We start from the raw sequence: 13,493 nt of genomic DNA, 5'->3' as shown, positions 1-13,493 counted from the left end.
TAAGAGCACGTCTGCCACATGGTACAGAACATTTATAAATTGTACATTTTGAACCTGAAGTGCAGCAAGGCACAGGAGAGCACAACCCTCCCAGTAACTCTGTGTTCCCTGACCATTGATGTAACCCTTGCTGTGCCTGCACAGCTCCAGGCTCAGCCCTGTGGGGAGAGCACAGAGAGAAGAAGCACAGCCCTGTGGCTGGCAGAGGCTGCAGGCACCCCTGGGATCCTGAGAGCCCTTCCTGTCACACAGAATGAAGTGGAGGAGCAGCTTTCCCTGGGGGCAGAGCAGCAGACTGTCACAGAGCAAGCCATGACCTGGTGAGGTAAAAAAGGCTCTGCAGAGGAGAGTTGTTCTTGCCTTAACAGTTTGGCTGTTACCAGGCTCCAAAGCAAAACCCAACTTAAGTAAATCCTTAATTTAGTGTAGGTGCTAATGGGATTCCAAGTGGGTATGTTGTGTGCTTGCTGCTGATGGAAAGCATCTGTGTTGCTTTCAGACTTGACTTTGAAAGTCAGTTCTGTTGCTCAAGTCTGAGATTTAAAGCATCAGAAACCTACACTATTGAAGAAAATAACTTGACATTGTTCCTATGAGGTACTTCTTCCCCAAAATACCATGTTTGGGCTGTCAGAGGGCAGGAGTGCAAGAAAGCTCTTCAGAAGGGTGCTCGTGCTGGAAGGTGAGCAAATATATTCCAGTTGTTATTTCTAGAGGTGCTGCTTCCTCTAGTCAGATCATGAACAAGACATAAGTGATTTGTAGCCCTGAGCCAATTTTTAGTGGGCTCACACCTTTTCAAGAGTCAAGCATCACACAAAAATCTGCCACCTTTTGACTTCTGTCCCTCAGAGCTTTGTAGGCTGCTTGACTAAATTCACAAGGCACTAATATTTTTTTTCCCTCTCTAAAAGATCACAAATGGAAAGCCATTTTTATTAAAAATGCTTCTGTTTCAACTCTGAAGTGTCTGAAGCTAAAGGTCTAGCTAGAGATTTAATAGTTCATGTCCAGGTCAGCAGGTTAAAGCAGAGCCATAAGCAAAGTTAGTCTGGGCTGGAGGATTTGTTAAATGCAAGCAGAGGTTCCTTTACAGGAATGTCAAACCTGGAGAGACTTCTCAGCTCCTGCTATCACATTAAATGTCATTGCCTGTCTCAGGACTCTGTTCCCACCTGAGATGCACTGGATTTTTTGGAAAGTCACTGTTATTACCTGCTCAGCTTCTTGCACATGCTGATGTGGATCATTTTTTGTAGCCTGACAGATGGCACTGGATGCTCCTGACATGGAGCATGACCTTGGGAAGCTGTTACCAACTCAGGGGGCCTCTTCTTGGTGTGAGTTTCCCCATCCAGGTGTCTGCAGGTGCCTTTTGATGGACCAGATCTTGTGGAGCCCATTGTGGGGGAAGTGTGTGGTGGTGAACAGCAGAAGCTCCTTTTGAGGAGCTCCCCAGTCATGTCCCAGTGCTGTAGGTTAAGGAGAGCTTTTTCCACACTGTGTGCAAAGGTTGTTTGTGACAGCTGATTCCTGCATGATTACAGCTGCTTGCAGGGTGACATGTGATGTCATTCCTGAAGCCAGTGATGCAGTTTGGGAGGAAGGCTTCCATGTGGCTTGGTTTTTCTTTACTGGGAAGAAATTGCACTTCAGAGCATCTTAATTGGGTAGCTCTCCAGAGATAGCCAAAGGAGCTTACTCAGTGTGTTTCTGCAGAGTTGAGAAGCAGGTCAGCAGATACCTTTTTATAGCATCCTTATAACTGCAGGGACAGGGCTGGCATATTAATTTGGAGTGTGCCTCTAGAACCGTGACTGGAGAGAAGGAGCTGCTTTCCAGCCCCTCTTGTAAGAAACTGCTGTTGTATGGCAACAACAATTAGCTACAAAAGCTAAGTAATCTCTGTTGTTCTAAGGCAAGGCAATTAATCATTAAATCAGACTTGGAAAAGATCTTGGGTCGTGCAGTGTAGTCTCTGCTAGGCTTTGTTGTTTTCCTACAGTTCCTCTTATTGAGAGCATTGTCAAGGCTGATTTTAACTGTAAGTCCAAGCACTGGAGCTTCTTTTATCCTCAGAGGAATTTAGTGCTGCTTAATAATTCTCACTGTTGGTTTTCCCAGACATTTAGCCTAAATTTTCCCTCTCCTGGCTCATCTCCATGACTTATATCCAAGCACAGCATCTGGAATGGCTGCACTGCTGTCCCTCCCCCAGCTCTCCCCTCCCAGACTCCAAAGTGCATTTTTGGCTCCTCACCCAATGTGTTCCATCATATTTTGCAGTGGTGAATCACTGAAGTCCACCCACCAATCTGCTTTTACCCCTCTGGTTCAGACACTGAACACTCCAACTCGTGAGCATGACGCCAGCAGTCAGAGCATGGAACAAGTCCCTGTTACAGAGAACCAATCCCAGTTTTTTCCTCAGTTGCACCATCATTTGTGTGGTTTTAGTGGGCTTTAGACTAATCCCTTCTTAAGCTGGTTTGCACTATGGGAATTAAATATAAGCTGCTACCTTTAGTGCTGGTTGAAAAGTAGAAACACCACAGATTGTCACATTTACCTTTCTGCAGTTCTTTGCACTTCTGGGACCTCACAATTGTCAGCAGAGTTTGTTTGGGAGCTTGAGCTCCTTCCACTGGTCTCTGGCTTGCATGCATGTTTGACCAGCTGACTGCTTTATTCCCTTCCTTGTCTATCCACAGCTGGTTTTTACCAACATTTGTGGGTGTCCTTCTAAACTTGCTCCTATAGGACAATAGATTTTCCCAGTAGGACATCAATATATGTAATTATTAATGTCAATGAAGTGTGTCTTTCCATAAATCTTTGTAGCAGCAAATTTATTCCTTTAGCTCAGCATTAGCATGGTCTGGTTTGTGTTTCAGGGTGACAAATTGGAGAACTCCCTCTGGGGTTTTTCAAACAAAGTGGGAGCTCAAATGGCTCCTGAAATTCCCCACACAACCTCAATTCTGGGTCTCTCTTATAAGGCTTAAGATTCCTTCCTTGCAACAAAGGCAGGTGTCTGCTGAGCTGTGCTCCCATGACAGGCTCTCACTGTGGGGGCTGACGTGGGGAGAGCATGAGAGGCATGGAAATAAAGCCCAGAGGTGCCTTTTCCTGAGCTCTGTTGTGACACTGCACCTCTCAGAGCTCCCATTTGCTCCTGCTTGTCCCAGCAGCTCTCAGCCTGGGGAAAACTGTTAGCAGAGATTAGTGGGGAACACAGCAAGTGAGTGTGATAAAGGCAAACCAGATAAGGGCAAACCTCCTGGCTGGTGGAGTTTGATGACACTGAGAATTAAGTCTTTTGTCAAGTGATGTTTTTTTACCTGATTGCTCTCTAGCAGGGCTTTCTTCTTCCAGGAATCAATACTCAGCATCTATTCCCTATTTAGATTTTACTGAGGGAAAGGCAGGAGTCTTGGGAGATGCTGCAAGGAAGATGCAGGCAATGAACCCATTTGAGGCTTTCTGGAAAGTGTCTAGACTGAGACAGGACTAATCAAAGAGGTGAACAATAAGGAAATGAAGGTGAAAATGAAGAATGCTGCTCAGTGGAACTGGGGAATTACAAGAGTGGGTGATGAAGAAGCTGATGTGCAATGTGACAGACATGACAGCAGGTGTGTGCAGCCAAGAGGTTGGGATGCACCTGTAAGAAATGAGGAGAGGGAAGAGCAGGAAAGAGCCAGGATGCTGCTGTGAGCCCCTGAGTGGAGCTGGCTCTGAAGCAGCACAATGAAAGGTTCACAGGAGAAGCTTGGGCAGCTTTCAGTGAAAATGGAGCAAGGGACTGGTCCTTGTCTGAAACTGCCCAGGAGCTCAGTACCATCCCATTCAGAGCTGGCCTCTGCTCAGAGAGAGCTCTCCAGGGTGATGAGACTCTGTGTGATCCCTTTGGTTTTCCAGCTGAGAGAGACTCTTTAACCTCCCTGTTTTTTCTGTGACAGGTGGCTGTGAAAAACAACATTGATGTCTTTTACTTCAGCTGCTTAATCCCTCTCAATGTGCTTTTCGTGGAGGATGGCAAAATGGGTGAGTGCTTTGGGGTGTGTGCTGAGCCTCCTGCAGCCAGGCTGTGCTCCCAGTGCCCAGCTGGAGCTGCAGGTGCCTCCTGGCTCTGTTTCACCTTTGCCTTGACCTTCAAGCCATTGCATCTCAGCAGGTCTGGTCTGGTTGTCCCTGTTGTCCCGTCCCTGTTGTCCTCCAGCTCCAGACCCCAAGTCCCCTCCTTTTATTTTCTCAGCCAGACCTTCCTCTCATTCTCTCTGCCAGGTGGATCTGTTTTCTTTGAAGCTGATTTTTTAATTTTTTGGTATTTGTTTGGGTTGGGGTTGTTGTAGTTTTGGGGTATTTTGATGGTTTGATTCACTTGAACGGGTTTAGGATTTGCCCCCATACCATTTTCACTGGAATTTCTGAATTCCTAGTTACCTTTATTAAAGTTTTGTTTGAATTGGCTGGAAGTTGCTAGAAAAGCAGCTTTCACTAACATAATCCTAAATGTGTGGATCTCCTTCCTTCTTGTCAAATCCTGCATATTCTTGGCTTGTAAACAGCTCATATGGCAAAGACTATCTCTCTTTTGGGGGAGGCCAAAATCCATCAAAGCTTTGCTGCTTTTACAAAGAGACTGAGGTAAATCCAGGAATAAATCTGTCTCCAGCAGGGCAAAAAGTTAGCAAAATCCCTTTTGTGTGTCTGCTTTGGAATATTCTGTGCTGTGTTAATTAATGCTGGGGTCCTGTGAGGATCCCACAGTGCTGAGGGGAATTTTTGTTTCTAGAGCGCCAGGTCTTCCTTGCAACATGGAAGGATATTCCAAATGAAAATGAGCTTCAGTTCCAGATTAAAGACTGTCACCTGAATGCTGGTGAGTAGCTTCATTCTGCCATGCTGAGAGCACTTTTGATGTATTGCCATTAAAAATCACCTGATTAATATCACCTTAGTAAAATAAGCTGATGGCTAATGAAGATGTAAGTATTGCACTTTTGAATAGAGCAGCCTGGGATTCTAGGGCTTGTTTCAGTCAAAAACTTTAGCTTGGTCCCCATAAAAGCACATCTAAAATCCCAAGTCTTTGATTTGACCAGTCTGTTTCTTCCTTTCATTCTGGACCTTGTATTCTTGTTTTCCCTTTTGTACTTTGCTTCCCTGCAAAGCTGCTCTTTAAATGGAGCTGAATATGGTGCTGGGGCTGTTCAGCAGCCCTGTCCTGCTGCTGTGAGTTGTGATCAAAGTGTTCCAGCCCTACTGCATCCCCCTGGGCCACTCACTTCACCTTTTGGCAGCTTCTTTCTTCTTCCTGCTATGAAAGATTTAACCCTACAGACACTGCAGGGTGTTGGGTGTTTGAGGAGGACAGGCCATGTGGGAAGGGTGTGCTGGTGTTAGCTGAGATATTGATGCATTTTGATCATGTTTGGTCCTGTTCAGTTTCTTTGGCTGTAGAGTTTCCTCTGTGAGCATCTTGTACGTGTGACCTTACTACTGCTGAAGGATAAGGGAGTCTAAAAGAGTGGAATGGGGCCAGCTCAGCAGCTCTGCTCCTGTTCTGGAGGGTCTGGACAGGAGCCAAGTGATTCTACCAAAAGCTGCTCTGTTTCACAGATGAAAGAAGTGTCCCTATTGATTACCAACCCTGTAACCTTTTTATTCTCTCATGCCTGCTATTACACAATGAACACCCTCGTGCTTCAATAGCAGACAGAAACCATGGGTCTCTTTGTACTCGTAATTATTACTATTTTGGAATAGAAAAGCTGGAGCATGCAAGAGGAGGGGGAAAATAGCAGCTGTTGGACCTTATGACTTGATTTCACTGTGGGGTTTCAAATGAGAACAACCTCTGTGCCTCCCCCAGTCCTCCCTCTGCTCCTGACTGAGCTTGGCATTGCCTCTCCCCCTGCACTGCAGAGCTGCTGCTGCTGCTGCCTTCTGCCCTGGCCATGCCCTGGCTGCATCCAGGGCTCTTTATCTCCAATCAGAAACACTGATTGGAGATCAAGAGCCCTGGAAACTGCTCATTTTGGTGTTGAGGTGCTGCCTAGCAGGGGATGTGGTTGGGAAGATTGGCAGTCCTGCAGCCTGGCCTCCCCCTCCTCCCTCTGGAAGAAGATGTTATGAAATTGGAGTGACAGAATGCTCCCCATTGCAAAAGGGTTTGCCAGCTCAGGGCCAGACTGCTCAGCCAGGCCTGGGGTGCTCAGGGGAGGACAAGTTATCAGCTCTCAGGGAGAGCAGGGAACTCCAGGCAGTTCCTCTCAGTGGGATCTGCAGCCTTTCCCAGGCAGGAACGTGGCTGCAGAGCCTCTCCAGAGCACAACCCATCCCCAGCTCCTGCTCAGGGGAGTGCAGGACCTACCAGGACCTGCCAGGACTGCCAGCCTCTTTGGCAGAAAGTGGGTCTCACCTCATAAATAGATTCCAAACACTTCCAACCACTGAGGCTTCTGTTTCTGCTGCACTCACCTCCTCCCTCTTGCAACTCCTGCTTGACCACCTGGGCTTGGGCATGGGGCAGACCAAGAGCTTGCAGGAGGGAAAACCAGGGAAATCTTGTGAGCTTGCCTGAGCCCCTGGTACTCTTTCTATTTTCTGTTTATTTTTTTACCAGTGCAGCCCTGACTCAGCCTGCTCACCTTGATTTCCTGCAGGCAGTAACCCCTCTAGCTCAGACCATCCTAGGAGCACCAAGCCTTGCTTGCACAGGGATCAGCCAAATCCAAAACCCATGGAGTGCTGGGGTTCCAGCATCCTCAGGGGTGCAGGCTTCTCACAGCATGGCAAGTGAGACACTGGGGCAGAGGCAGAATAGGCTGGGTGAAATCTGGCAGGAGCTGAGTCCATCTTGTAGTTTACACCAGAGCAAGGGTGTGTGCCTGGCCATGTGCCTCAGTAGGGTGATAATTTTTAAAGATTCACAATTTTGATTGTTTAAATACAGTGAAAATTGGCTTAAGACTATCCATTCTTCCAAAAAAAGCAAGTTTGCATGTAAAATCTTTAGGAATTTGATCCTTGTGGAGGAAGGGCTGGTTCCTATTCCAAAGACTCTCCTGCAGGAGATGTGTAACCACAATAAAGCTCTCAGTTTGGGCTGTCAGTGGTTGTGGTGTCTTTGCAGGTTTGCAATGCACTCGTGGCAGAGCTGTACAAAACTCTGCAAATCCCAGCAGCTCCTCACCAAACCCGAGGAGAGGCTGGGTTTGTGCAGCCCTCCAGCACAGGGAGCAGCTCTGGAGCACTGCTGGCTCCTTGGAGTGAGCTGTTATCCCTGCTGGGATCTGCTGGGATCAGTCATTCATGCCTAGGCTGAGCCCACCCACCAGGTGGTGAGTGCTGAGACACCATTCATGCCTCAGCCTCGCTGATCCCAGCCCTGTGACGTGAGTGCAGCTGGAGCTAAAAATACTCAGCTCCCAGTGCTGGGCCCTACCACAGCTCCAGCAGCCACTCAGAGCCCTGTGGAGCAGCTGGGCTGGGAGAGGCTGGGCAGGAGTGTGATCCCTGCACCCTCAGAGCCTGGCTCTCCTTCCCCCAGCTCTCCTTCCTTCCCCCAGCTCTCCTTCCTTCCCCCAGCTCTCCTTCCTTCCCCCAGCTCTCCTTCCTTCCCCCAGCTCTCCTTCCTTCTCCCAGCTGCAAACAGCCTTTGTATCCTGAGTTCTCACATCTGTGCTGTGTGAGGAGCAGGGCTGAAGTTCTGTGCAGCCATCCTGGAGGCCCTGCAGAGCAGTCAAGCAGGGGGTGCTGCTCTTCCTCGGTGGAGAAACTGGAATTTGAATTTCTTTCTCTCTAAACACCCAGCACTTATTCCCTGTTTAGGTTTTCCTAAGGGAAAGGCAGGGATCTTGGGAGATGCTGCAAGGAAGATGCAGGAAATGGACCCATTTGAGGCTTTCTGGAAAGTGTCTAGACTGAGACAGGACTAATCAAAGAGGTGAATAATAATTCAATAAGGAAATGAAGGTGAAAATGAAGAATGCTGCTCAGTGGAACTGGGGAATTACAAGAGTGGGTGATGAAGAAGCTGATGTGCAATGTGACAGACATGACAGCAGGTGTGTGCAGCCAAGAGGTTGGGATGTACCTGTAAGAAATGCAGAGAGGAAGAGACTGGACAAGAGCAGGAAAGAGCCAGGATGCTGCTGTGAGCTCAGGAACTGGCTCTGAAGTGAGTTAGGCTTGGAGCAGGGATTTGGTGGGGGCTGGGATTTGATCTGTCAGAAAAGCAGTGTGTGAGTTTCTTGTACATCCAGAGCTGTCTGTCACAGTGCAGGAGTCACCTTACAGCACCTCCTGTGCAAACTGCAGACTTCTCTCCAGGTTATTGCTTTTCCTCCTTCAAACAAAAAGGAGATAAACACAGACAGACAGCAGAGAAGCTTCTGTGGCAGTCTGTGCTCCCAGGCCTTTGTAGGTAAAAGATCCATCCTGTGCCCACAAGGCAAGTCAAATAGGATTGGTTTGAGCTTTGGTGGCTTGCAACAGGGATGGCAAAAAAAGCTCCTGTCCCTGGTAGCTCATCCCAAAGCACAGAGCAACCAGAAAGTCTTGGCTGCTGCAGGTAGCCCAGAGCAGGGCAAGTGAAGCCAAGGCTAAGGTGCCAGGCTGTGGGATGAGGAGCAGGTACCTGTAAGTGGGTCTGATCTGTGTCTCCACCATCTTTGCTTCCAAAAGAGGCAAATCCTGGACCTTTGAAGGTATTCCCACCATTCCCCAGTGACTCAGGGAGAGATGAGTGCTTAATTCTGGATTTGGGGCTCAGGTTCCCAGAGGTGAGAGATGGACCTGGCCTGAGGCTGTTCCTGAGGGCTGTGGAGGAACAAGTCCCTCTGGAGCTGTGCCATGGGGCCAAGGTGTGCTTGGGATGCCCTGCACATCTTGAATTCATCAGAGCTGTTCCACACATCAGCCTCTTAGGAAGAGGTTGGGAAAGATCCCTGGAGAAAACCTCATTCAGAAATAAGGAAAACACAAGGTCATGGTTATAGCTCAGCATTCTCATCTCTTATTAATCCAGTGCTAAATTAATTAATTTGGGTTTTTTTTAATGAAAATACACTAATCTAGTGCCTGAAAATAGATTGCTTAACTGTTATAGCTCAAATATTCTGGGTGCTGTTGGTGCAGCTGAGGTTTCCCCTGTAACTGAGCATGCCCTGAAGCTCAGTTTGCCTTGTTTACACTGGGTTTTTTCAACATGCTAAGTTTGACAAATTCTAAAGGATCACTACATTAGGATATGCAAATCAGATGAGCTAAATGGTTTTCTTTTTCCTAAACACTGCTTATCCAAACCCACAGAGTGAGAGAGGATGAGCTGACTTGCACATGGAGATTTCCTCCCATTTGATGGTACTCCATCAGTTGCTGTTCAGCACAGGAATTTTGGTTTTTCTTGTTTACCACTGGTCCACAATTTGACAGCTTTCATGTTTGGAGTTGAACATGGCTTTATTGCTATGCAGTGGTCACTTTGTTTTTCTCCCCCAGATAATTTGCTAATGCCAGAAAAAAAGGTAAATTGGATTTTATTTTGATGAAAAAACCTGGGGGGAAATCATACACAAGCTTGCATGGAATGTTGTTTTTTTTCTGAATGTGCAAATCTTGTAGCTGATAGTTTAATAAATTACAGAACTGGTGTATATTGCATGTCTTGGAAATGAATGTAGTGTCAGAACATTGCCCCAAGTGCCTCCCCACTTGATATTTGAATGCAGTTCTTGCCTGGATGCTCAGAACCATTCAGGTGCTGCTAGAAATGGCAAGGGATGTTCTGGGCTATCACAGCATAAAATATAAGCATTGAATTGTGCTTTCTGTATGGAGTGCTTGTTGCAGGTTGCCACAAAGGTCAGACAAGCTGTATAGTCAGTGTTGGCTCTGAGTTGTGCCTGTCCTTTGTGCAATCCCCCTGCCAGGTGCTCATCTTGGCTCTCTGAGTTCAGATGTGAAGTTCTTAAGCTGGTGGGCAGAAGATTTGAGCTCAGCCTTTGCTTTACCCAGGAGAAAAGTGCTGTTAAAAAAGTACTGGATCCCTTCAGTGTGAAGGAGGAGACCTTGTGAGCTGTTGAGTTGTTCCTGTGCTTCCGTGTGCACTGCTTGGCTGTGGGACTGAGGTCAAAAATTCTGTTTGGAAAGGAAAATACAAGGAAAACAAACCAAACAAACCAGCCCTGAAAGCTGGGCTGGTGTCAGAGGCTTCCCTGGCCTTGGTGATGGCCAAACCTCTCTGTGTCCTTCCCTTGTGCTTCAGGAAGTTTCTGAGAAGAAACCTTGAGACAAAAGAATGTTCTGTGCAAGGCCAGCTGTGCCTTGTGCTGCTTTGCTGAAGGACTTGTGTGCTCTGCTTTGCAGAGTCCCCAGAGTCACCCAGCCCTGCTCCTGCCTCCCTGGCCTCTGGGGGCCCAGGCTCAGCTCCCTGCTCCCAGCAAGATCTGCCTGGGTTTATTTTATTTTATTTATTTTTTTAAATAAAGGCTGTGCTGTCACATGGCATTAGCGGTCCTGCCTTCAGCCAGCCCCAGCCTGCCACTGTTGCTTAGCAACTCTGATGATCTCCAAAATCCAAATTGCTGATACTCCAGAGCACAGGAGGGATGGGAGCTGCTACCTGGGGGGAGAGGGGCTCAGCTCTCCCCAGGCCCCAAATCTGTGCTCAGAGAGAGGGCAGGAGGGTCAGGCAAGCCAAGCATCAGCTCCAGCCTGCTCACCATTGCTCTGGCTGGGGCAGGGCATCTTTTGGGAGGGGTTTTTGTGCTCTTTGGAGGATAACTGAGGTCAGGGGAGCAGAAAATAGGCTCCCTAGGGTTTGCCCTGCCTCACTTTCCCTCCCTGTATCCCCCTAGAAGCACGTTCCTGCTCTGAAATCTGCCCTCAGCAGGGGCTGGGGGTGTTTCCATGGCAAGAGGAGCCATCACATGAAGATTTTGGTGTAAGAGCAGCTCCTTTGTGGCTGTGCCTCACCTGCTGAGCTCCCTCACCACAGCTCCCCTGCTCTGCCCTCATACCCTGTGCAGTTTCTCATTCCAGTCCTGCATCCCTGCTCCCCAGGGAATGCCTTTACTCTGACAGCATCTCCCAGCAGAGGGGAGGCTGCTGTGGCAGGTGTCAGGGCTGCTGGAGAAAGTCCTTGCCAGTAGTTCCACATTCAGGATGCACATCCAGAGGGGTGAGGTTTAACCACAGCCTGTCAAAATGGGGCAAACAAAATCCCATTTGATACCAGCAACCCTCTCAGACAAGGATATCCTGTCTGAGCCTGTGCTTGTGTTGGACCCTGTGCCTTCCCAAAGGCTGGAGGCTCCTGTGGATGGCTTGGGAGCATGAGAATATGGAAATTGGGGCTTCATTGCTGGTGGGGATGTGCTTGCAGCATGGATTAATCCCTGCCACGCTCCCTGTGAGGAGCAGGGGACTGCTCTGCACTGCCCAGTTCCCAAGTCTGGCTGAGTTTATTGTGGAGAGGAGTATGGGTGGGAGGAGGAGACAGGCAATGAGGGGTTTAAGCAAAAGATCTCATTAGTTACATATATCAGCCAGTTTCCATAGTAACTGGGGAAGAGAGGAAGCCTAAATTTGAGTGTGTCTGGGTGGCTGCATGCCTGAACCATCCTGGGCCTGCAGGGAGCTGCTCTGGAGCCCAGGGAGCAAAGGGGTGCACAAAGGGTCCAGGCTGCCATGGGGAGAGGCATCAGGGTGTGGGTTTGCCTTTTCTTCCTCTTCCCACCATTCCCTGGTGCATGAACAGGCTCTGCTGCCCTCTCTCCAGTCCCTCAGCACAGACTGGTGTCCATTGTCAAGGCTGGCACCCTGTGGATGGATTAGAGCTGTGTGGTCACTTTGTGCTGCTCCTCTGCTGCTGTGCTGCTCCCTGTGCTCCTTCAGAGGGATCCCACATTTCCAGTCTCTGGCCTTTCAGTGCTAGTTGGTTTAAGGCTGTTTCTGTCCCTCATTTTTTGTTAGTAGTGCCCAGCCTGCTCTGAATGACCCAGCATAGATAAAGTGTTCCACCTGCCCCAGCAGGGAGTTAAATTTCTCCTGCTGGGCACCAGGAATGGGAATTTGCCACTGATGCTTATCAGGTGTGGATCTTCCACCCAAAGTGTGACTGTGCCCCTTTACAGGCATCCACAGCCTGATGTTTGCTCTGTGCTGAGGAGCCCCTTGGCATCCAGGGCTGCTGGTTTGGGTCCTGGTGTTCTGTGTATTTGCCTCTTCTGCTTTCCTCAAGAAGTCCCTTAGAAGTAATGTGTGTGACAATGACACCCTTCCAGGTGTGCAGCTGGAATCACACCTCATCTGCAAGGGCTGAGGTCAGACTATGTGTTAAAACTGTACCACAGCCCTCTGATGTCTAGAGACAGTGCCTGGGGGGTGGTTTACCCTTTCAAGTAATTGCTTTTTTTAAAAAGGGAAAGGATTTTTACTGCCTTGTAGGACATTGATTTGGCCAGAAGGGTCTGTGTGTGAGCAAAGTAGGAGGGAGCTCTTGTGGCTGGGACACGACCTCAGAAGCTGAGCAAGCCTCAGGCTGTGATCTTTGTTCTTTTCCACCTTCATCTTCTGACTTTTTGGCTGCCTGTAGGTGGATGGGGATTGTAGAGAAAGCAGAGTCCTCTTCCCCTCTGAGCAGCCTTTAAAGTCTCACCTTGATCAAGTCCTGAGTGACCCAGGGCAGTGAGAGCCCTGTAAAATGGGCAAATACTTACCAAGAGATCACAGCCTGAAGGGAGTGAGGTGGGTCCATGGAGAGAACTGGAATTTTTTTCTCCTTGTGTCACGTGTTCTCCTGTCCCCAGGGAAGCAGCCAGCATTTCCCTGTGCCCTTGCATCCTGGGAATGCTCCCCAGGGCTCTCCTGTCTCTGCAGATGATGGATCTGAACTAACAGATGCCTTTTTTTTTCCTCTCTTCTCTCCAAAGACACTGTCTCCAGCAAGCTGCAGAACAACAATGTCTACACCATTGCCAAGAGGAACGTGGAGGGGCAGGACATGCTCTACCAGTCCCTGAAGCTCACCAATGGCATCTGGATCCTGGCTGAGCTGCGCATCCAGCCCGGGAACCCCAACTACACGGTGAGGGCTCGCAGGGCAGGGCACAGCCTGGGCCCCTGCTGCTCAGCCACACCCTGAGCCCTTCCTGGGGTATTCTCTGGGTCCCCAGGACCAAGGAGGAAAATGATGAATCTGACTCCATGTTCCTAGACGGCTAATTTATTATTATATGAGATATGATATGAATTTATATGATGATATATTATATGAAATTATACTATATCATATCAATCATATTATACTATACTATGCTATACTAAAGAATAGAGAAAGGATACAGACAGAAGGCTGCAAAGAATGATAATAAAAAACTTGTGACTCCTTCCAGAGTCCCCACACAGCCTGACAGTGATTGGTCATTAAGTTAAAACAATTCACATTAAACCAATCAAACAATGACCTGTTGGTAAAAAAT

The 13,493-nt window shown here is 48.4% G+C and overlaps 1 protein-coding gene across 4 annotated transcripts in view; it reads left to right on the top strand.

Annotated features, from left to right (window-relative positions):
- AP2B1 (adaptor related protein complex 2 subunit beta 1) overlaps positions 1-13,493 on the top strand; it is a 76,235-nt gene that overhangs the window by 61,179 nt on the left and 1,563 nt on the right. For all 4 annotated transcript variants that reach the window (XM_059865645.1, XM_059865644.1, XM_059865647.1 and 1 more), the window contains 3 exons: positions 3,963-4,047; positions 4,799-4,885; positions 12,945-13,099. In XM_059865645.1, coding sequence (XP_059721628.1) covers positions 3,963-4,047; positions 4,799-4,885; positions 12,945-13,099 — 327 coding nt within the window. The remainder of the gene's footprint in view (positions 1-3,962; positions 4,048-4,798; positions 4,886-12,944; positions 13,100-13,493) is intronic.

This window comes from Haemorhous mexicanus, chromosome 22 (genome assembly GCF_027477595.1).
Source record: "Haemorhous mexicanus isolate bHaeMex1 chromosome 22, bHaeMex1.pri, whole genome shotgun sequence".
Taxonomy (NCBI): Eukaryota; Metazoa; Chordata; class Aves; order Passeriformes; family Fringillidae; genus Haemorhous; species Haemorhous mexicanus.
This window is presented reverse-complemented; position numbering and strand designations above follow the sequence as displayed.